The sequence below is a fragment of the Cucurbita pepo genome, unplaced genomic scaffold (assembly GCF_002806865.2).
Source record: "Cucurbita pepo subsp. pepo cultivar mu-cu-16 unplaced genomic scaffold, ASM280686v2 Cp4.1_scaffold000102, whole genome shotgun sequence".
Classification (NCBI taxonomy): Eukaryota; Viridiplantae; Streptophyta; class Magnoliopsida; order Cucurbitales; family Cucurbitaceae; genus Cucurbita; species Cucurbita pepo.
The window spans coordinates 310,613-335,293 of record NW_019646432.1 but is presented as its reverse complement, the minus strand read 5'-3'; the positions used below and the strand labels follow the sequence as shown (position 1 = coordinate 335,293).

At 34.2% G+C, this 24,681-nt stretch overlaps 2 protein-coding genes across 2 annotated transcripts; one reads left to right on the top strand and one right to left on the bottom strand.

Moving 5' to 3' along the window:
• Positions 1 to 5,977: 5,977 nt before the first annotated feature.
• On the bottom strand, positions 5,978 to 9,988 carry LOC111783843 (NAD(P)H dehydrogenase (quinone) FQR1). Its single transcript, XM_023664687.1, has 4 exons — positions 9,818 to 9,988; positions 6,917 to 7,010; positions 6,367 to 6,629; positions 5,978 to 6,255 (listed from the first exon to the last, which is right to left on the bottom strand). Exons 1-4 carry the CDS (start codon positions 9,838 to 9,840, stop codon positions 6,024 to 6,026), a joined length of 612 nt encoding a protein of 203 aa, XP_023520455.1. The 5' UTR covers positions 9,841 to 9,988; the 3' UTR covers positions 5,978 to 6,023.
• Positions 9,989 to 18,082: 8,094 nt separating this feature from the next.
• LOC111783832 (calcium-binding protein PBP1-like) lies at positions 18,083 to 18,693 on the top strand. The gene has a single exon (XM_023664679.1). The coding sequence runs from the start codon at positions 18,259 to 18,261 to the stop codon at positions 18,625 to 18,627; it is 369 nt and encodes a 122-aa protein (XP_023520447.1). The 5' UTR covers positions 18,083 to 18,258; the 3' UTR covers positions 18,628 to 18,693.
• Positions 18,694 to 24,681: the final 5,988 nt, after the last annotated feature.

Sequence of the window (24,681 nt, the reverse complement as noted above, 5' to 3'; positions counted from 1 at the left end):
TTTTTTTTTTTTTTTTTTTTTTTTTTTTTACTTGTATTGCTATAAAATTAGGTGGGTGCAAGTGCCATTACAAATGTGTATGATATAGGTAAGATATCAAGAATTTAAGAATATAATTATGCTATAACAGTGGGCGAATGAGAAATTTAATAACAATGAGGTTAGACTAGTAGAGTTGGATTAGTGAAGTTGCTAAAACTTTATGGTGAATTCTGCTCTTAGTTAACATATATTCAAGCCCCCTTCCCAGAATCTTGCATATTGGTTATTCCCATAAAAATTTCATAGGTTTAAGGTTTATGTTAAAAGAAAAGCTTTTGAAGAAGAATTATGTCAAACCCTTCAATTATCTTCAAGAAACTTTGCAATGGAACTAAAGTGTTAAAAGAGGGGTTTACTTGTTCTCCTAAAATTCCCTCAGAGAATGTGATTTTATTGTCATACCCCCTTGACTCCTTGGGGCTCTACACTAATGTATATGCTACTAGTGTCTGTATGCTTGGGTATCTGGAGTATACCTCACGAAAGCCTGCAACACCTCTAGAGTGAGTGTCGCGGACGATTGTGCTGGCGGCACATCATGGGGTCTGCGTTGGCGCCGGCGAAACCTCTCCTAGTGCTAGTGTCTGAGGAAATACATTAGGAACATCACAACCCACTGTCCTTCTCCAACCTCTTCTAGGCGCTGGTGTCTTTGGGATTGCTCTCTCAACATTCTGAGACAAATTTGTGGCCTCTTCCCAAGGTTGGTGCTGCTTGAACTCAAGAGAGTAGGCTGCGAAGACCCATTTGTCTAGGAGCCATGATCTATCAATAGATAGAAAAACTTTGGTCGATACCATTCTGATATGTCAATCAAATCATGAAAGCATAATTGCAACCAAATAAACTCTTTAGGCTCACAAGATACATTCTCATAAAAGAGCTTATTCTAAATGTCTATAAGACCTAAAATTCTCATATCAATTTGTAAATGAATCAGGTTGGTTGTTCTTAGAATTTCGAGAATAATATAAAAACTTAGAAAGCTATATAGGAATAAGCTTGAACTTCTTTCCGCCTAGAGGAAAGATCTTAAAAACCTATTCAGAATTAGATGGGATGAGAGCCTACAAAAAGGTTGTTTAATTAATACTTTTATACTCATCCCTCTCCCCTTCTCTTTTTTAGGCCTCGGTCGAGGTGGGAAGGTGCTAAGAAGCTGTGCTATCGCAGAGGGTGTCGACTTGAGGCGTTACTTTAATTTTTATTTTGTGGGTCGTTATTTGGGTTTATTTTGTGTATCTTGTTTCCATTTCACTTCGTAAATAACTCAAAGAACATTTATTTTGTATTATGTTTTCTTTTGAATTTAAGATTTTGACCATAGTGATGTATGATTTTAAATCACCCAAAATTTTGTTGTACTTTTATTTGTTTTCATCTTGTCTTTTATTTACGGGACGAAATTTGAATTCTAATAAACTAAATCGTGACAAATTGATATCAGAGTAGTTTAGATTTTAAGTTCTCTAAACTTATTTTGAGGTAGAGAGTCGTAAACTTCTGCGACTTAGCTCATTGACACGCCTCTCGATAAGTTATCTAAACCCAAATTGTAAATTAAGTATGGGCCTTAAGAGCCTTAAGTTTGCGATGGTTACTATTATATTTTAGGAATAGAACAACGTGGTAGGACATGTTGTAACCTAATTTTCTATCTATGATAGATTATGGCTTCAAAAAGGAAGTTAGCAACTGAATGGCTAGAAATCACGAGAGATAGAGAGGAGGTTGTGGCAAACCAAGTCCTCGTGGATTCTAAGAAAAATATCAACAAAGCTCTTCCTAGGATACAATCTACCTATTCGTTTCCTTCAAATTTAGAGTTTAGTATGTTGTTATGGAAGAGATTTCGCACAAGTTTTTTTTGAAAGAAATTGGAGTTGTTTCGAATCGATAGTCAATGTTTAAGCAAACGTTAAGAATCTTGAAGATGGTAAGTTTTATAGTTTTTTATGGTATTTGGACATGTCTATTTCCTTCTATAACTGTCCTATAATAAAATAAAATACCTCGGTAAAGTTGGATTAAAACTCTACCACTTTGGTCAAGAAATCAAGTTTATTCAAAGTTTCAGATGGGAAGTTATGAAAATGGAAAGTGGGTTTTCTATTGTGCAAGCAAGGTTTTTTTTTTTTTTTTTTTTTTTTTTATATGGAGAAGAAGTAAAAAAAAAAATGACCCATAAAATTTGTTTGAAAAAGTTCGGATTTTTGCTACAAATTACTAAAATACTCTTCAAAATTAGAAAAATGTCACATATCAAAGAATCATGAACGTCCCTAGAAAATCCATTATTGGATCTACGCCAAATCTGAGTATGTTCTAGAAGAGGCACAACACATCAAATCCAACAACAATAATTCAAAATGGAGGGCGGTTGCCCTCTAATCAGAGAACTACTGAACCTGAAGCTATTTATTCTGGAACTGTAAGTAACCGTCAAGCGAAACCCTTTGACTGATTGAAGGAGGTAAATAGGCTTGCTTCTCTCCCGTCCCGAACCTTTTCCTTATGATCTCATTGCTTCTCTCCGTAACCTAATACTCTTAATATTATACCTATTAGCTCATTCACCTATCAGTAAAGCAATTCAATCTACTGAACCTGACGAGTAGAGTTAATTCATTAGCAGCTTGTTGAGAGCAACTGAACGAACCTATACATAAGAGTCAATTCAATCTGGAACCAGAATCTGATTGAACTCCTTTACGATGAATAAATAGAAAAAAACTAGGAACAGGAGCTCCATGAGAAGAACCTATGTTTGAAATGGAATTGTTCAACCAACCGCTAAATGGAAAGACTCAACTAAAGAGATTATCTATCCCTCCTCTGGTTTAATTTGGAATAAGAATCAAGTAAGGTCGAACTTCTAGTCACAAGATAATCAATCTTTAGTTTTTTGGTTTACCTTTCTAAGATTTCTTCTAAATTTTAGAGCTATAATGACCATTTTCTTTCAAACTTATTCCTACACATTTTAAATAAGATTACCCACAAGATTGGTAAAGAAATCAAGTGTTGAAAGTGCCACCGACATAGTTTTCCAATTCAGTCTGCCATTAAAGGAAGGAGGTTGAAGCTCTAATTTCCAAAACATGGCTACAAGTGAGTTCATCAATTCTCATCCATCCCATCCCATCCGGTCTCTGCACCTCTAAGGATCATTTTCATAGAAGAGCTTGAAGACTAATAAGTCCGAGAGAGTGCCCAATTGAAAAAATTCATTTTCGAGTAAGAATTGGGCTAAGTTTCATTTTCCTTCCTACAATCCCTGTCCTCTCAAATTGATGATTCATTAAGCTTTAGCATACCAAGATGGATAATTTTCATGAACGAGTCATGACCTAAGGACGTAAGGATCGAGCTATCCAAGAACTCTCTGTTTTTTGACAAGTTGCTGACCAAGGAAAGGAATCCAAAATTAAGGCTACACATAGAGTCGTCCCTCCAAAACGAACTCTAAAGCTTAATGAAAGTATAAGGAAGAACTTCTATGAAGAAGTTAGAGCTTGAAAGTACCTCAATCGCTTCGACTAATAAGAAAATCTAGTGGGTTTACTCCGATGAGAAACACTATTTTTACCGAACTTGGATGAGCTAAAACTCGAGCTACACTGCACCTAAAGGTAAGAAATTAGAGTTGGAAGTTTTATGAAGAAATCGATGGGAGAAACACTCAAAATAGAGTTGGAGAGATAGATTTTCAAATGACTGCATAATGGTTCACACACGTCTTCTTTTTTTCAGAGGAAGAAGACGATGACGTGGCTGGTTCAACTAAATCAACCACTCCAACCCAAAATTTGACCTTCCCTTGATTTTTTTTTTTTCTTTTTTAATTTGAACCCGCATACCAATTCTCACGAAAATATTTATGGTTCAAAAAACCAGACAGACTAAGGAGTCTGTCAAAGAAAATTTAGAGTGATTTAGATATTGGAGCTCGAGAACGTAAGTCCCAAACATCAACAATGAGGTAAGTAGCTATATTAGACTTTTATTAAGAAATACTTGTAGAAATTATTTGGATTTAAGTAGGAAGNAAAAAAAAAAAAAAAAAAAAAAAAAAAAAAATCCCAACCAAGCGTTTTGCTTGAGATTGAAGTAACGTTAAAAATAACTCGTTAAATGAACTTTGCTGCCCATGAAATTTTAAAGCGGGGCATAATATGACAAGTTAAGAGTATATGAAATTTGGTGATCTTCGGACAAGTATAAATAACTAAACCAAGAAATGATGCAAAATGACCAAAATATTCTTATGAGAGTTACCTTCAGTTTAAGACCTAATTGACCTCAAAATATCATGAAATTTTATAATAGATCTTATTTCGTGAAGACTAAGGGCGATGTTTCAGGTCATTGGAATACGTTTAGAGACTAAACCAAGAATTAAGGGGTATAAGGACCGAAATTCCTCCAAAATTCTTTAAGATATTTGAATGTCTAAACATACTCAAAATGACTTGAGACTTTACATCAGACTTATTTCCAATGACATGAAGATATATTCAAGATTTCAAGTTATTTGATCAAGTTTAGAACCTAAACTAAGTTAGGGTTTAAGTTGAGGCTTAAAAGAAATTCCCCAAATAACTTCTACCCGAGATTCAAGACTTTTCTAGAATTTTCTAAGGAACATATTATGACTTTATGATACAACTCAGGCATGTTACAATCATGGGTTCATAATTTATGAGATTTAAGTAGGGCTAAAAAAAAGTATGTTATGACTTATGTCTCAAGAATTAAGAATCCAAGAAATTAAGAGAATTCTCTAAGATCAAGAATCAAGATCAACAATCAAGGGAAAGACCAACACAAGCCTTACCACCACTAAGGCAAGAAGAATGCAGGTACCACTCAAGAATAAAGGATCAAGGGCCTCATACTCCGAAATTCGAGAAACTCCTAGAAATCCCATGGTACAAAATGTTTTGACTCAGACTATATTGATTGGAACTTAAGAAGCCTTGAATGTAGGTTTTTAGAGTGCATTGCTTGAAATGAAAGAAGCTTTTGCTGTAGGTTTTAGACTACGTTGCTTGGAATGTATGAAGCCATGAGCGTAGGTATTCAAACTATGCTGCTTGGAACGTATGAAGCCTTGGGCATAGGTTTTCAGACTGCATCGCTTGAAACATAAGAAGCCTTGGACGCAGGTTTCATACTATACGACTTTGAATGTAAGAAGCCTTGGACGCAAGTTTCAGACTACACAGCTTGAAATGTAAGAAGCTTTGAGTGTAGGTTTCATATTGGATCGCAGGTAATGCATGAAGTCAAGATGCATGTTTAAACTATATCGAAGAAGAAGAAGAAGCCTTTTGATTGAATGTGTCATATACACAAAAATTGTAAATTATCTTGTGGAAGGTCACTACTTTTTGCTCTCACTTTCAAGGTGAGAACGAAAAATTAAAACGGCATTTACATGTTTAAACTTCGATCGTACATAACTACTCTACGAGTTAACGCGTAGGAAGACATCGTAAGCTTTTTATTTCTGAAACTAAGAGACAGGAAAGGCATATGAATATAATGGTCCATGATGGTAGGGTAGTTTTTTGTTAAGACTTTATTGAGCTTAATGAAGAGGTTATTTCTTGGAGAGAGACTTCTCCAATGTCTGAAATTTATATCCTTTCCTCTTAAGGTCGATAAAAGGTTGCTAATCTTTTCGGGCTCCCGTTGTGATAACGATGCAGTCCGAGAATTTGTTTGTATTCGCAATACAAACACAAATAAAACAGCGAAGGCAAAATGGAAAGAAAGCATATGGTGAGGAATTTGAAACTAAATAGCACACATGTATTCATTTAAAAGGACTATACTGTGAGGCACATGCACGATAATACAATACACAAAACCAAACAAACAACCCGATGACTTATTGCAAGGAAATTGAAATTGAAATGGTGAAAAAAATGGGAAATGGCTTTTCAAACAGGATCTTTGATATGGTTAACAGAAGTTTAGGCTGATCCCTTGAGCTTCTTTGTGATGGTAGCAAGGTACTTTCCTTGGTGGAAGGCTTGCTCTAACTCAAGAGTGGATGGTTGTCTCGAGCCATCACCTGCGAAAGTTCCAGCTCCATATGGACTTCCACCTTTCACGTGCTCCATCTCGAACATGCCAGCGCCAAAAGTGTAACCAATCGGTACGAATATCATTCCATGGTGAACCAGTTGAGTGATGGCAGTCAACCTGTTGTGATGCATTTGATTTCAGTTCAGGATATTCCAATTATGATCGAATTCATATTATTCGAGATGCGTTTAGTTTATCAGAATAAAATAAATGACACGTTGAACTTACGCGGTAGTTTCTTGACCACCTCCCTGGGATCCGGTACTATAAAAGATACCAGCAGGCTTGCCTGCGAGTTGTTGGGTTCTCCAAAGACCTCCAGTGGCATCCAGAAATGCTTTGAATTGAGCAGCCATCATCCCAAATCTAGTCGGGAAGCCAAAAACAAACCCATCGGCGTCGGAGAGTTCACTAGGGGTGATTATTGGTACATCACTCTTAGGTGGCGCACTCATCTTTCCAAGGACTTCCTCTGGTAAAGTTTCGGGAACCTAGACTAGAGTTTGTCAGGCATGGAATTGCAGGACGACAAGAACAATAAAAAAGACTACTACAGCAGGAACAGTACAACAAACTTTAATACGAACAGTTGAAAATAAAGGGACCAAAACTTTTTGCAAATTGGATAAGCCTATATGAAATGATTAGTCATCAAAAGGAAACTAGTCAATGGCACTAGAAAATGGATGAACGTAGAGACTTTAAACTGAAAAGCTATACCCGGTAGCAGATCATGCTCGTGAAAAAGTTATTCAAATGTTAGACTTTCAGACATTACCTGCCACAACTTGGCTTCAACACCTTCTACAGATTCAGCCCCCTTCTTAATCTCTTCTGCAAGTCTCTCAACGTGTCCGTACATGGAATAGAAACTGTAGCAATAGCAGCAAATTGATTTCATAACTATAGGAGTGCCCAGTTACACAAAATATCTAGGGATACATCTATGTAAGCAGAACATTAGTTCAACTTTTCAGAATAGAAAAAGTAGCAATGGATCTTATTATTACGAATAAAAATACAAGGTGGAAGGCAAGGTTTCCCGTATGGAGAAAACTGCTTGGTATCTAGATCCTAGAAAGAACTACTTCTTTCAAATGCAATCTATTATACTGTCAACTTAGGACATGCTTCTACGAGCATAAAAAATGTTTTTAAGTGCAAAGAAAAAACGTTTACGAGAACTTATAAAGTTGTTCTAAACAGATTTTGTCAATAGTGTTGGATTCTTTTTTTACTCACTGCATGGTAATCTGTGAAAGCTTACAACTTGTCGTGCAATATGTCTTGAAAAGTTTCTAATTTGTTGTACAAAATAATCAAGGTAACTACACATTGCAGCCTAACATTGACAGCACCAGACTATGATATGACGAGTCCAACAAGTTCACCAGACTTTATTATCATATTTCATAAAGGTTCCACAAGAATGAACGTGGCATTCAAACTAATCAATGTGAAAATCAATGCTCTATGTTTTCAATTATTGTAACACATTCAAATTCCTATATCCCATACAAAAGAAAATAAGGAAAAGGAAAATCTATTCCCAGGAACACATATAGCAATAGCAAAGAATTTACCAACAAGCCCATCTAACTCTCACTTAAATGATATATGGAATATCTAAGCATGTAAATGCACAGGCAACCAGCTAGCAGGTAGTTACGTAGATGAATGCAGGGAAGATAAACATATCAGTGTGCAAGAAAATCGATAAAGTGAAGTACTTGACCTGAATTTTTCCAACTGGGATTTGGTTATATCCAAGGAATTAGGCAAGTCAAAGCTCAAAAGTACAATAATTTAAAGGAAATCCACATTTCTACTTTCCAATACATTTTATAAATAATAGTAATACCAATAAAGGAAATGGATAAGTAATACCAAAAATAAATAATTGAACATTGAAAAATCAACTAATTATTTAATTTACTCAATACTTGCTATATCCCAAGACAACACTGTGCAAAGTCTTTCAAATCCAATGAATATGAAATGCCTCCCACTTTGGCAGTCAAATTAAGTTGAATTCTGAAACATCATAATTGATAAGAACTAAAGGTGATATATTTAAAGCACACTGCATCCTGTTATCAATTCAAGTATTCCCAATTTCAACATATAGTTTATTTATTGAATCATACGGCTATTCCATCTCCAGCACTAGACAAACGTGACAACTCATGATAACCAAGATGAAAACCTTTGTTTCATACAAACGTTACCATGTTTACTTTGACATTTTGAGTATTTGGAGCAGACAACAAATAGACAATAGACAATAAAGCTGAATCGGTTAAGGCATAAGTTCTCGGGCAAGAAATTAAAAGTTCAAATTCCCACATATGTTGTTGAACTCAAAAAAAGGAAAAATCAGAACACTGCAATATGACAATTACTGAACCTTAAACATGCTAACAATGGGTTTTCACCCCATAAGAATAAGTTCATCAACATTACTCGATCTATATGCATATAACTAAATTTTGAAAGGTAAAAGTGCACGAATATTATCTGCATCAGAAGAATGGGAAAAAGCTCAGAAGACAAAGGATTACATTGGGGAGAAGGAGGTGGCATTGTTAATAGCTACTCGATACAGAACCGTGTTTCTTAACGAGCAGAGCTATATAGTTTGCTAAGCATGTCTAGTTCAAAGTTAAAAAACTGCACATAAGATATGCCCCAAATGTTAGAAACATCTGTACTCCTAAAATTATTAAATAATCCTTTTTCTTTAAGAACCCACGGAGGACATGCTCTAAATGGTTCATGGGAAGGGAATAAATATCTGCAAGACAACATTTAAAACTAATGTATACGAACTTTTAGAAATTTGAGAATAAGTCCCTCGATAATCTAATTTTTTCCATGGTCGCAAAACAAAAGTAGTCAATTTTGACAAATCAAATATAGATCTTTTGCCTGTTGGAAAACTGAATTCCGACTGAACTATCCAGTGAGTCATTGATGCTTACAAAACAATTCAAGAATCCCATTAAACATGAAAATAAATATATTGTGGCAAGACTGTAGAATAACATGAATGTTTGGCCTGTGAAACATCCCCTACTCCTGTCGCTTGGGCTAATTTCATTTTAAATAGCAATGGTAATGAAGTGCTTGGCAAGTTCCGAGACCTCAACATAAAATCTAAAGATAAAAAAGCAAAAAACTACTCAATTACGCGATTAAGAATGTCAAGAATTTTCCAGAAGAGAAAATGCTCAACGAGACCTCATTTCGGAACTAATCCTAGGAAATCCATCATATTACATTAGAAAAAGAAATCAATTGTTAAGCATCCTTCCTCCAATGATTCAGTTCCCAAGCATACATGACATAAATGCACCAATATATCAATACACCAACGAAACCATTATTTCTCAATAGCATAGCCAGAAGAAAGAACAAATCGCAATGAGATCCACCAAAATTGAAAGAACACAGGATCCAAAACCAAGAATTAAAGCAAGAAACAGCAAAAGAAATCAGGAAACAACCGCCAAGACGGAAATGAAAGTTTAAATCAGAGAACAACACGAAAAAAGAGGAAGCGATCGAAATGCGAAACAAAGGCAAAAGACATGAGAAAAGANAAAAAAAAAAAAAAAAAAAAAAAAAAAAAAAAAAAAAAAAAAAAAAAAAAAAAAGAAGAGCAGAAAGATGCACATACACAATATACACTTTGGTCGCCATTAAAGCAGTGTCGTGAGGTCTGTGGGAAATTTGCGTGGGAGATTTGTGAACTCTGTGATTTTGATTAATGGTTGACGATGGAGAAGTTGGTGAATGAAGGGGATTATTTATAGATGCAGGATCCGCCTCCCCTTCTCAACTTTAAAAATAATATTACTTCGCCTACCGGCAACCATTAAGTTTTTTAACGGTGTTTATCTCTCCATGGAAATTGCGTTTCTTTCTCTCCTTCTGTGCCTCTAAAATTTTTAGCTGCTGTTTGTCTTAAAAACATGTTTTATTTTATTTCTATCTTTAAAAAAAATTAAGTAAATGCTACCCAACAATAATCCAACCATCTCAAATTACCTGACCTAAATCATAAAAGTTTGGTTGAATTGTTTTATATTGTTTTTTTTTTTTTTTCTTCTTTTTAATTTAATTTGGACGGATAGCCAATGGGACCAACTTGAAAAATAGGATTATAACCCAGCCTAGTCTAATTGGACCCTACCTTACTTTTAAGATTATCATGAAAATCAAGAATATATAATTTTCGTAACGGATGATGCATCATAACGTTTCATATTTGAATTTTATAAGATTTTAGTTATTAACACAACATTTATGATAAATAAGTATATTTTTTAAAATAAAATAAAATAAAATAAAGCAATTGACAATTCCACCCTGAAAATTTCTCTAACTCAACCTAATTCGTGTACACTTCCACCAACTATTAAATACAAATTTGAAATATTTGTATAATTTTTGTATAATAAGTTAAACGTGTATTAGCGTTGTTCAATTATTTGTAGAGAATAATTTGTGTAAATTAAAAAAATTAGAAAAACAAAAATATATGAGGGTGTGTTGAGGTAAGTAAAGTTTGAGTGAATAAGTAATGACGGGAGGGAGGTGTCACGCCCATCATCATCACTCCTTTTAAATTCCTAATCCCCCTNTTCCAAGTATTGTTGAGGTGTTTCCTATTAGAACATCCTTCTAATTTCTTTACTAATTCACATTTTCTTAACTTAACTTAAATCCCTTAACTTTACTCTTCAACTTATTTTTTTTTTTTTTTTTCTTTTTTATTACTCTTCAACTTATAATTAATTTTTCTAATATTTTATTTACAAATTTTGACTTTTCACCAATTTTTATTTCTTAAAAAAAAAATAAATAAATAAAAACTTCCTTTTTTTCTTCCTCCTTTTTCCAAGCTTCTTTGTTTTTCCAAAAAAAAAAAAAAAAGTTTCAAATAGTAATAATAATAATAATAATAACTCATGTAAGGGTTTATTATATTCCCTTATTATTTTGTCTTTAAATAAATAAATAAATAAATAAATAAATAAATAACTCCCTTATATTTTAGCTTTTTAATATTTAAATGTGTTACGTGCACAACTGTTTTAGTCAACCTTGGCTTCCTATCAAATTTTGTTTTCATTAAATTTTTTTAATTTATTTGCATAACTGTCTCATCAATAAACTCATTTTACCCGATAATTGTTCAAATTACAAAAGAATCTTAAATATATAGAATTACTGACCATCCTCATAATTAAAATTAAATATCAAATAATTGATTATAATAATATTCTTGAACGCTGATTTGGATATTTTATAAAAATAATAGACCTATAAGTTAGCTTAAATATGCTACCATATTAAATTGAATATAATATAGGTAATTCATTTAAGACATTCATGGTAGGCGTGAAATGATATATTGGTTACATATTTAAAAAATGTTAAGTCAATTTAAGGTGTGAAATTAAATAAATTGTTTTATCTGAAAAAAAAATAATAAATTGACTGGGTTTTGATTGGGTGCATGCACAAAGACGGTGTGGACCAGAAGGCAGGCGGCTATTCAGTTGTAGCAAATTAATAGCGAAATAAAATTTCCAAAAATAGAATAATATATCCATTTTCCACGAGGGACAAAGACCAAACCATATTATATATATTAATTATTTTCTGATTACATATGCAATACATCATAACCTATGTCATCCAATCAAATATGAATTTTATTTTTTGAGTAATCTTTAACATCATAGATTTAAGATACTTTATTTTGTTCATCATTTTCTCATGTTTGAATTATAAAATTCTAATTTTCACATGTTCATCAAGATTTTAAATTATAAAATTCCCGTTGTAATTATTAATTTTTTTTTTATAAAAAATAATAATTTATATTCAACTTTTAAATTTTATAGGTTAAAAGAATAAACTAATAATTATATCAATTTAAACGTTAAAGTTTGAGTGAACCTCGACAATTTTTACATGATTTTGTTAAAAATCAATTTTAAATCGTTAAAAAATCAAGTAAGCACCAAAATTATTACACAAATTTTCGTAAAAAACTACTCAATTAATAAAAATCTATTAATATCCATCTAAATTGATTTAGAAATTTAAGATGTCAGAATTTAGTGCAACTTAATTCGTCAGGATATTGTAATCCGTTAATATTTCGAAAATATATTAGTTATAGAAATATCTTACATATTCATAATTAGTTAATATTTTTCCTTTTATAATTTGATTAGTTCTAGAGAAAGTGTCGTAAGCCCTCGGAGTTATGAGAAATAAGCTTATTAAGAGAGTCTGTCAGAATTTAATACAACTCATTGCTAGTTTGAATTAGGGTATACGTGAATCAAAATGAGAGGGTTTTAAAACAATAAAGACAAATGTGATAATGGTTATAAACAAGTTAAACCGAAGGTTTAGGGTTTAGGATTTAGGATATTTAAGAAATAATTTGACGAGTCTATAATAATAAGGATAAAATTAGTACTTTATCATAAAAACCCACTTTTCGATGTTTTAAATCACGAACCGATACACTTTCACACACGGTTTAATCATTTTTAAATAAGGGACGCCAAAAAAGAGATTAAAATACTATAAATTATAATAGGTGAAATTCATAGAACATTCGAAATATAAAATAAATATGTGAGGTTTGTTAAGTACAAAAGGGTTTAAATACATTGGAATCCAAATACAACTACAAACAGTCGCACAACTTCTTTACTCTCCTGTCATCACCGCTATCTAGAATTAGAAACTAACATGAATGAGTATAAAAGACTGAGTAAGTAGCTTATTTCTGGGCTCTAGTCAAATCTTGTAACAACTATATTCCACGTATAACAACCCTATTTTTCTACGTCGCTACGACATGCATGTCATAACTGATAAGTGGAGAAACATTCACTTAAAATAATTTCAAACGATGTTATGGTCTTAAACGTTTGTAGTAAAACCTTAAAATAACAAAAAAGAAAAACATTAAAACGGAAAATAAATAACGTAGCATTTGAAACGAATAGGAAAAATAAATCAATGTCCTAACCTAACCTAACGCTACAAAAAGATAAAAATACAACTATCCTAACACTAGTCCCATGAGATTCATCGTGACGCCGTCATCAGTACAAGATTGTCTTACCTTTACCTGAAAAATGAGAGTAATACATGGCTTGAGTATTTAAAAATACTCCGTAAGTAACCTTACTATCAGGGTTGAGAAATGCAAACACATGCAACATGGTAGGACTTATCCTTTAAAACTTTATGGCATGGTCTTAGGCAGTTCGAGCAAGGTTGGATGTGTAGCACTCCTCTAAACACGACCCACGCATGCAAACATAGGCCTACTAAACAGGCTCGCATACCCTTAGGCCTGGCTTGTCGGGCTAGCACTCGTTAACAGGCTATGCTGAATACCAATGATGGGAAAAGCCTGCAAAACATCATGACAAATATAAATGTCGTAAGTTGTAATTTACGCATCCGTACTGATCATAACAGGGAGGTATTTCGATGCACATGACATAAAAATATGTATAAGGTTCTCATAGCTTAAAATCATGACATCAAGTCAAACCTCCATTCATATTTAACCTAATGAGTCTATGAATTATGCATACATAATCCCTTTCAACTGTTTCATATTTAACATAGTTTTCATTGCATAATCTATGGAGGTTTATGCATTATAGACTATTGACATCATAATCTTGGATGTCAGGTAGGTCTACTAGATTTTTAGGGGTGTCTAGATGGTTTAAATTTCGTCTCTCGTTCTCATGGCTAACTCTTTAAGCTAATCTATTCTTGTGGTGCACACAGGTCTAGACCTTTGATCGCTATTTATGATCTTGGGGTGTAGGATTTACTGGAGGCATACCGACCTAGGTCAACATGTAAATTGCTCTAGATGTAACACCCTACTTGGTTCTCTTGTGCATACTTTGCTATGGAGATTATCCTATCGATCACCTAGAGCATGGTATACATAATCTAGACATTTGTGCAAGCTTATTACGGAGATATTCTATTAATCACCCAAAGCACTAAAACAAAAACTAAATCATACATGTCGAAAAACAAGCTCAATGGAAAGATAACATTCGTTCATCATCTAGAGCATAGATCACAATACTTCATCATTCTTTCTAACAGAGTGGAAATCATTTAAAACAATAAGGGTATTTTGGTAATTTCTTACCTTTTACATAATTTACTCATCCATATTGCCCAACTCATATTCTAGTCGGGGCTGGCATTAAGATATAATCCTTCACAAGTTCAAGCCTCCTAGAATAGACTCTTATGGTCCATAAAGGTTTATGTTTTTAGAGAAATGCACGTGGTGTAAATAATATCCCTTTAATCTTAGGAAGTTACATGATTTAGTAACAATAGTAAGACGGGAATACTTGGTACGACTTCTACTTCACCTGGAACTACGGAGGCTTTTGCTTTTGACACGAATGCCCTAAGAAAGAGATCTATTATAGCTAAAATTCACATTTGAAGAATTTGACGTATAATTTATTTTCTCATGAGATTATTAAAACTCTCGTGAAGTGCATTTTGTGTTCTGATCATGAGTTTATAATCAAGAAATACTTTTTCCATTGGTATGAGGTCTTTTGGAGAAGTCCAAAGCAAAGCTACGAAAACTTATGCTCAAAGTAGACAATATCATACCATTTTGTAGAGAGTCGTGTTCATGTAACCATCTATAATTACACTAACAGGTATGTCAAAGGCTTTAAATACGTGATTCTTCAAATCCATGAATACAACATGGTCGTGTGCATTTGGGCCTAGGCCTTTCTGTAGATTTGACTGTGGGAGTTGGGTTAGATTGCATGGGTTGTGGCCCAAGGCATCTGGACCGAGTGGCTGGACTTGGAGTATCTATATCAAACAGATCCCTTGGATTGCTTATTCCTCACATGTCACTCGAGGGTTTCAATTCTTCTTCTCCAACGAACACAACACCGGTGAGACTCTTACGGTGGTAGATCTACAATGGCCAAAAGCTCCATGAATTCCAACAACTCATTAGTGATATTGTGAATTTAACCATTGGGTCGATGAATAAATCAAGACCTGACCCGACCCGAGACTCACTATTTTTTAACTATTACATATCTTCTTAAGGAACCGAGCCTAAAACAAATTGAATTATTTGTTTTCTAACCTTTTAGAAGTATTTTCAAAATCAAAACCTAATTTTAAAAACTACAAATTCATAAAAATAAAAATCATTATTAAGTATTTTTGCTCCATTACCATCCTTCAAAATTAAAATAAGAAACAAAATTAAAATAAATATGGTTGACTATATCTGAATCAAATAACCTTATAACCATTTGATTTTTGGCTTATTTTCTCATATTTTCTCTACGATCCATTCAAATATTTATTTAAAAAATGTGAAAAATATATTTAGTCGACCCTCATTAATGAAGAAAAAAAGAAAAGACTGTTTCAACGGCATGTGAGAGAAGACTATTGACCTGAATATTCATTACTGTTTGTATCAATAAGGAAGCCAATTAAAGGTGTTCCACCCTGTTTGACTGATTCAGCTACGAGGTACCATATTTAGTTTCATACAACTTTTTTACATTTTAATTTAAGATTAATAAACTATGTTCATGCAGTATTAGCCAGATATTTAGTGATATAATAATGACTAAGATAAGAATATGGAGAATATTAAAATCATTATAAGGAATAAAATTAAAGTCTTCACAACCTAAATTTGAAACTTCAACTAAATTGAATATTAAACAATTAAAACACTATTTTCAAACTTGGATTTCAAGGGAAACTTCAATTGTTTTTGTATAATGTATGTAAAAACAAATCATGTCTTTTCAAACATTAAGATGTCAAAGTGCCAAAAACATTTTACAGTTGTTAATAATATTCAGCCAAACCCACGAAGGAATGGTAAAGATTTTGTTAATTGTTCACAAATTTGGCTCACATAGTATAAGACATGTTTGTGATTGCGTGTTGAATGTTCCAATCATCGTCCAACACATGTTGTCTACAGCCACTCGTCTATAACAAGACTATTTTTTCTTTCTTTTATGTTATTATATCTTTACTAGTCTTGTTATGTCAATACTGGGTGATGATTGTTCGCCAAAATCATATCTACACCTGTCGATGCTAAAATGACTCAAAATATATTACATGCAGATGTGATTAGTTGTCAATTCTTCCTATCTGAATTATATGCTGTCAAAGTTGTACATGTTGTTTTATTTGCTTTTAGTCTGTAATATTCCTTTCTTATAAACGATTTCCAAATGCTTTCTAAAACTTTATCTGTCCCTGTTTTCTAAAATATTTTATGTGAAATTAGGGTAGAGGCTTGAGCATGTGTCACCTGTGCCAACGACAACTTAAATTCTAGTTGGCTAACTTACTCAACCGTGAGAGTGAGTGTTGCGCAATCATGTTATGAATCCTGACAGAGTGCGATTATGATAGTTGGTGTCAGAGTCGAATTGGCTTCTTGAATCTAATCCTACAAATAAGTCATTTACAAAACAACTGAGCAAGTCTGAAGCTAACTGACTAGAAAAGATCGAAGATAAATTATTCTACCTACGTGAAGTTCCTAACCGAATTGAACTTTGAAATCACGCATGAATGAGATTGTTTCGAAAACCATCAGGATCGACGAAGCGGCATGCTGCCTTGAGGCAATGCCCATCCATGAATTAATATAGAGGGTTGAGACCCCATAAGACAATGCTGCAAGAGTTGGTGTGAAAATACTATAGGTCCTTCCAAGTCATTCAAAAGAGTAGGAAGACATCATATAGGATCTAATTGCTCTCATAGATATGGACTAACTTTGTTGTCCATGTCAGTGACTTGAAACGTTACTATCCCGATCAGGAAGATACAAAGCACAATGGCGTGATACGACATCCTATCACAAAGAAGGATGCTAACGCAAAGGAAGTAGAAGGGATCCTGGCTTGTCGATGAATCGATAAGAGATTTTCAACAGTTTCTCACATACTCGAATAGGCTCCTTAATGATGAGATCATGTGAAAACGCGTCGAGAGACCTCAAGTCAATCTCCCATACATTGTTAAGTTCATGAAGAGTTAGTTGATAGAGATGTCAACCAATTGAGTGAAGGAGGGCATCACGGTCATGCTTGTCCAAGGCATGTTGCATATAGCCTCATGTTAGATGTTCCAATCATGCTTGTCCAAGGTGTGTTTCCTATGACTGCATTCGTTTTCCAAACTCTTTTTCTTACTTTCATGTTTATCTTTACTATTTTTGTTATGTCAATACAATAGTATACGATAGTTCGCCAAAATCATGTCTACATCTGTCAAGACGAAAATGCCTCAAAATATAGTATAGAGAGATATAACTTGTTGTTAATTCTTCCTACCCAGGTTATACGTTATGAAAGTGTGGTTGTTGCTTATTTTCTTTTAGCTTAGAACATTACGCTCTTAAAATTGATTCCCAGACGCTTTCTAAAACTTTTTTGTCCCAATTTTCAAAAATATTTTTTTGTTGAACAGAGGCGTAGACTTACTGGAAGGTGAGAATAAGCACTGCACAATTACATTGTAAACGAGTAGGATGGTGAGACCGAGTACTTGTCTCCGTTCAATGACCTTGGGGGTCTTTGGGTTGAGAGCCTATGTGAATGGAGCATATACCCCATACCACTTGATTGGGAATAGGAATATTGTAGTTTTTGAAAGGGTCAAAATTGGAAAGTGAAGCAAGTCAATGACCGAGTTCCTCTTAAAGTGGTGTGGCCGTGGGTAACCCATTCATTGACTCGACTTCAGAATGTTGGCATCATCGCACTCGTCACCTCACACTGCTATTGCTACTCCACGCAGAGACCAAATCAACCACTCTTAAAGACGGTTATACCCTCAGGACCTTCTCAGAACATGCCCCGTCTGCAAACCTTCATTATCTGTACTCCTTAGTTGTCTTTCGCTCCTTCTTGGAAAACCCCATCTTCCCCTTTTCTCTATATTATAAAAATCCCTTTCTTTCCATTCTCAACCCAAATCAATCCAACCCCACTTCTCTCTAAACCCATCTCAATGGCCGGAAACAACCAAATCCCCCAATCGGAGTCCGGATTCGAAGATTGGCTGCCGGAGATGGCGTGCAAGCTCGGGGGAGAGGGGCTGATCGGAGAACTCTGCAACGGATTCAATCTGCTGATGGACCCTGAGAAGGGAGTGATCAATTTGGAGAGCTTGAAGAGGAATGCGGCGGCGCTAGGGCTGGGAGATCACTCCGACGAGGAGCTGAGAAGCATGTTGAGAGAAGGGGATTTCGACGGCGACGGCGCTCTCAATCAGATGGAATTTTGTGTTCTTATGTTCAGATTAAGTCCGGAGTTGATGGACGCCTCCCGCTTCTGCTTCCAACAAAGTCTCCGTCCAGACTTTCCCAATTTTTCTTGATTTTATTTATTAATTATTATTATTATTAGTGAAATATATATAAAAGAAAACACAAATAAATTTGCAAATCTAGCCATGCTTTTTTTGGATTTTCATATATAATANAAAAAAAAAAAAAAAAAAAAAAAAGAATCTTTTTAATTAATCTTTACAATTACCTTCTTCTTATTATTATTATTTTGTTTTAGGTTGGATTCTTATATGATTGACTTAAGTCTGCTAGATATAATCAAAACTTAATTTTAAATAATTTAATTAATAGAAAATGAGTCATATTAATCTTAAACGTTTCTTCAAGAACGGTAAAAACGCATCTGAAATTAAAAAAAAAAAAAAGTAAATAATGATAGGAGNAAAAAAAAAAAAAAAAAAAAAAAAAAAAAAAAAAAGAATCTTTTTAATTAATCTTTACAATTACCTTCTTCTTATTATTATTATTTTGTTTTAGGTTGGATTCTTATATGATTGACTTAAGTCTGCTAGATATAATCAAAACTTAATTTTAAATAATTTAATTAATAGAAAATGAGTCATATTAATCTTAAACGTTTCTTCAAGAACGGTAAAAACGCATCTGAAATTAAAAAAAAAAAAAAGTAAATAATGATAGGAGCATATCAACCAAAAAGCTGAGTTAGAGCTGTTAAAAAATATATTCTTTGATTGGCTCCCAACCACCCAAAATGAAACAGAGCCATTGTTGTGACATAGTAAATCAATGGAGCTTCTTTTTATACGGGAGTCGGCGGCTGGAAATTCAGCAGCACACTAAAATTAGAATTTATTGATATTTTATGTTAGGAACATAAAATCTAAATAAATAAATGAGCTCTTAAATATTAAAATCATATAAATAAAATAATAAAAATATACTTGAAAAGTCAGCCACGTACTTCCTCAATATAGATATGATAAAATACGTCGTGCAAGCTAGAGTAGGTGGTAGAGCTCTAATTTGTAGACCATTGCCTCTATCTGTTCCAAGCTCTTGAATGATTCTATAAATTTTGGGCTCAACTTATGTCTTTTTTGAACTTCAGACACACCTCTTTCATAAGTGCTATCTTGAGGAACACATGTATTCTCTTAGCCCCATGCAGTCTGTATTCTCAACTTAATCTTTTGTATGGTTGCATTTGTGAATTGCACATATCCAAGGCTTAACAACTGGTGCCACCTCCTAGAATACAACCAACCGACAACTCCATCTATGCAATGCATTCAACAAGGTAGCTAATTGTAAATGAATTCTATAAGATGCAGATGTTCATTCCAGCAACATCTATGGTATAGGCTTGTAGTATATCTTCCATAATCTGATTCAACCTCTCTATTTGTCGGTCTATCAATTTAGCGATGAAAGTCCAAGTTGAACCTCAATGATGTTCCCAACACTTTCTGTAAACTCATCTAGAAATGTGAAGTGAATTAGGCATCTCAGTCGTAGATGATAAATAGTAACACCCTTATAAAAAAAAATGTTTCATTCTCCTCTCCAACCAATTTGGAATCTCGCCGTCTATGTACAAAATGGATAAGTGGGCATAGTTATATCAAGATGAGTTTACAGAAAGTGTTGGGAACATCATTGAGGTTCAACTTGGACTTTCATCGCTAAATTGATAGAAACCTTGAAGGAAACCTCTTCCTGGTAGACGCGTTTTAAAAACCTTGAAGGGAAGCCCGAAAAGGGAAGCTCAAAGAGGACTTGGCAGTGGGCATAAGCCATTACAAATGGTATAAGAGCCAAACACCGGACGATGTGCCAAAGGGGGGTGGACACGAGGCAATGTGCCAACAAGGACGCTGGGCCCGGAAGTAGGGTGGATTGGGCGGCCCCACATCGATTGGAGAAGGGAATGAGTGCCAGTGAGGATGCTAGGCCCCGAAGGGGGTGGATTGTGACATCCCACATCAATTGGGGAGGTGAACGAAACATTCTTTATAAGGGTGTGGAAACTTCTCCCATAGTAGACACGTTTTAAAAAGCATGAGGGTGTTGTAAATTGTTATAAGTTTTGATTTGATTTGGTTATTTGGATTAGATTTGATTCGGTTATTTAGATTAGATTTGATTTGGTTATTTGAATTAGATTTAGTCATACCATATTTAGTCCTATCGGAATTTGATATCGGGATTTGGGAATGTTTTGTGTGTCACATTGTATTTCTTGAGTGACATATTGGTGAGAGTCTATACAGTGTGATAGTGAGGTATTCGCTTGTAACGCTTGGTTTGATTGGTGATTGGTTTCTACCCGTGGATGTAGGGGAACTTCTTCTCTCCGAACCATGTAAGTATCTTGGTGTCTCTTTGTGTAATTCCGTTCATTGGTGTTGTGAGTACATTTGTTCCGCTTTCGGTGCACAACAGAGGGGAAGCCCAAAAGGGAAGCCTAAAGAGAACAATATCTGTTAGCGGTGGGATTAGGCCATTACAATTGGTATCAGAACCAAATACCACGCGATGTGCCAGCAATGACACTAGGCTCCGAAAGGGGGTGGATTGAGGGTTCTACATTGGTTGGGGAGAAAAACCAAGCATTCTTTATAAGGGTGTGGAAACCTCTCCCTAACAGATACATTTTAAAAATTTGAAGGGTAGGCCCGAAAGTGAAAGTACAAAGAGGACAACATCAGCTAGCAATGGGTTTGAGCCGTTACATAGATAAAATGAAATGCATTGATTTAGTCAGCCTATCATAACTACCTGTATCATTGTGTAGCCTTTTCTCGTCTTTGGAAACCCTGTGATGGAATCCTATCGCTCTAATCTTCCCACTTCTTCCAGTGTTGATTAAGGGTTGCAATAGTCTTGAAGGCCTCTACCTCAGTGTCTTAAATTGGTTATAGGTCAAACATCTACTCATATATTCTACTATGTCTCTTTTCATAGACCCAGCAATAGTAAACCTTCAAGTTCTGATACATCTTTGTATTACTGACATCTACCGTGAAAGGAGAGTCATGAGCTTCTTTAACACCTCCTTTCTGATCTGTTTGTTGTTGGAAAGAAAAACAGGTCGTTATCTGATGATAAGGAGAACCCCAAGCCCAATTTGCCCTCTCTTCCTGCCATAATCAATCTAAGTAGGGATCCTCCTTCTCAGTATCTATTATGCATTGTGTTAAGAACAATTCAATTCTAAACTATGCTACTCACGGCCCTACGCCCCTAACTAATACCTCTATCTTGGCTCACTCTAGGTTAGTTCGAATCTATCTTTTTCTTGTTATCAGAGCTCTTTCAGCTCAAGTGATATCAACCAAGGCCAATGAATTGCCATAACTCAAAGTTCCAATTATAAGGTAACGACTTATTTTTTGACATAGAATATTTGAAAATCTCATGCATTTAAAAGAAAATTTAGATTTAAAACAATGTTAACAATATATATAAATACAACTGATATACAAGATGACACAAACCCAAAAAAAAGCATAACATAGATAGTTCATGAATCCAGAAATACAGAAGTCAAGGGTTCACATAAACATATAAAAAAGCTCCATGAGCGAGCACCTTCGCCACAACCCCTCTATCCTGCCTCAATCGAAATAAAATTAAAGTAGCATGAAATCATATATAAAATATATTTTGTGAGTAGCTTGACGATAGTTCATAATTCATTATTAAGTATCATTGATCTTGGTTGATTAGTACAGTGTCATATTCTCATTTGATAGTTTGTTAAGTATAGACTCTTCTTAGGCTACACCTAGGTTTACTCATTCTACCTAAGCTCAACTTAGGGTGTTTAACATAAGCTAATTCAAGTTCTTAGTTCTTGGTTCTATCTGAATCTCCAACCATTGAAATTTTTCTTGAGTTCTTAGGTCTCGGAAATTTCATTTCTGCTAATTTCTCTCATCATATCATAGTTATAAGGTTCATGCATGGTAAAGTTCAGCCAACTCACAAGGTACTACTGTGAGCCTCTGCCATTTGTGACAAGTTCATCCAACTCATTGCTAATCGAAAACATAGAAAACTCCTGCACAAGGGCCCTAAAGTATTTATCTTCTCTTCAAAGGAGAGTGCAAGAGATAAAAGAGCCATGAGGTGCGGGCTAACCACATAGCGCCCAAGAACATTATTGTTACTTCTAAAGCCACCCACAATTTTATGATGGAGACCGAAGTAAAATGCTTGAGCATCTATTGGCATCGAGATAGGAGACAGATGAAAGCCATCAATCTGATTGCCCTACCTATCTCAGAAGTTGTAAAAAGAACTCCGATCAAGCTGGAGACTTGGACTGGATAAATCGATTTTGTGATTATCAAGATGAATGGCTTCATATGATCGACATTAAAATTATGATATGCTACCCATTAGAGAAGCAAAGTTATGCATATCATTCTCACAATCGAGGCAAGACATTCTACCAACTAAAGTGAGGAATCATGAGATAATGGTGTACTGAAAAGGTAGGGAGGTCTAGAATGACTTAGGCCCTCACAAGTCTAGACTAGGTCTATCTCATGAGGTGGTACTTAACTATCAGGATGCATGTCGGGTTCGTTGTTCTTATTGTGTCATATTGTGAATTCTGCCTAATTGGCTGGCTATACTCTTAGAGTTAAAGCATAGGTTATAAGTTCACGGATCAGGTTCTAAGAAGTTAATCATAACAGTTGAGTGCACAACTTAATCACACGACATTTAACTAACTAATAATTGCCCTAGATCAAAGCATGCTCAATCTAATTTTAAGAGCTTATTTCGGCCATAAGATGTAGTAAGAGACCTAACTCGAGCATTTTCGTCATTTTTATCAATAATAATTTAAGCCCTAAAAACGTTCATATTCCCTTAAATTTTAGTATACATCATAAAATTAGAGTCTAATATTCACCCGATTTTTTTTTTTATGAGTCAATTTAATCAATTATATGGTTTCTAGGTTTTATAAGTAAAATATTCATTTTAATCTCTTTGGGTGGTTTAAGTCTAAATCTTTCATATTTACTTAGTATTATGTAAAAATTAACGTTGGAGGGTACCATTAAGTCATATTTTAAGAAAAATTTAAGGTGGCTACTTACTAGTTTTGTTGTATTCATGAGCTCGGTTTGTATTCTTCTAGAACTAAAAATTCATCAAATTTGGTTATGGAAGTTTCTTATTGAGTTGAGTTTTTAGGCCCGTGACTAGATTTATCCGTCAAATTCTAGAGGTAAATTTTGGAGAGATATCTTCTCCTACAATTCATGGTTTTAGATGAAACAAAATTTTGGAGTTTTTTTTTTTTATATTTATGATAGGGCTATATTTTGAAGAAGAAACCACTATCCGATAAGCACTATAACGAGCTAGCAAAGTGATGTTTCATGCCCATAGAGTGTTAGCAAAGGGAGGAGACGGTGACGTGGCCAGTTCAGTTCAGTTGAACATATTACCCCTTTGATTTTCCTAAACTACCCTTAAATTTTATCTAAGTTAACCCTATTTTTTACTAGTTCTTATAGAATTGGCCATAATTCTGGAAAGGCAACTCAATAAGGAGCCCTCACGAGAAAACTCAAGGAATTAACTCCAAAAGATACCAATCGAGCTCTCAAACACGACCAACGAATAAGTAGTCACCTCAAGTTTTTCTCAAGTTTTATTTATAGAGATCACTTAGTCAGGTCCGTTAAATTTTCACTTAATATTAAGTGATAATGAGAGATTAGGACTTGGAAGCACTAAGAAAATACCTCAAATGAATATTTTACTCGATAGTTACCTAATACAACCCAAAAACTAAGTAATTCATTAATTTCACCCATAAAATAGATTCTGCTGACATGAAATTTACATGTTTGTCTTTACCTTCGGAATCTCTAATACATATTGAATTTGAAGGGAATATGAGCAGGCCTAGAGATTAAACCATTGTTAAAGGTAAGAAGGATGAAAATGCCCTTATTAAACCTTCTACTACGGTTTATAATCAAAATGAAACTCCGAATGATATTAAATTTGATGTACTAACTCTGATGACATTAAATTTGACGTAGTACATGTTTAAGATGGTTTGAATAACTTAATCATGATTAACACATTCA

Coding starts and splice junctions, on each gene's coding strand:
- LOC111783832 (XM_023664679.1), top strand. CDS start 18,259: ATGGCCGGAAACAACCAAATCCCCCAATCGGAGTCCGGATTCGAAGAT.
- LOC111783843 (XM_023664687.1), bottom strand. CDS start 9,840: ATGGCGACCAAAGTGTATATTGT. Junction 6,630..6,916: donor TTGAAGCCAAGTTGTGGCAG/GTAATGTCTGAA, acceptor ACTCTAGTCTAG/GTTCCCGAAACTTTACCAGA. Junction 6,256..6,366: donor GGTGGTCAAGAAACTACCGC/GTAAGTTCAACG, acceptor GCATCACAACAG/GTTGACTGCCATCACTCAAC.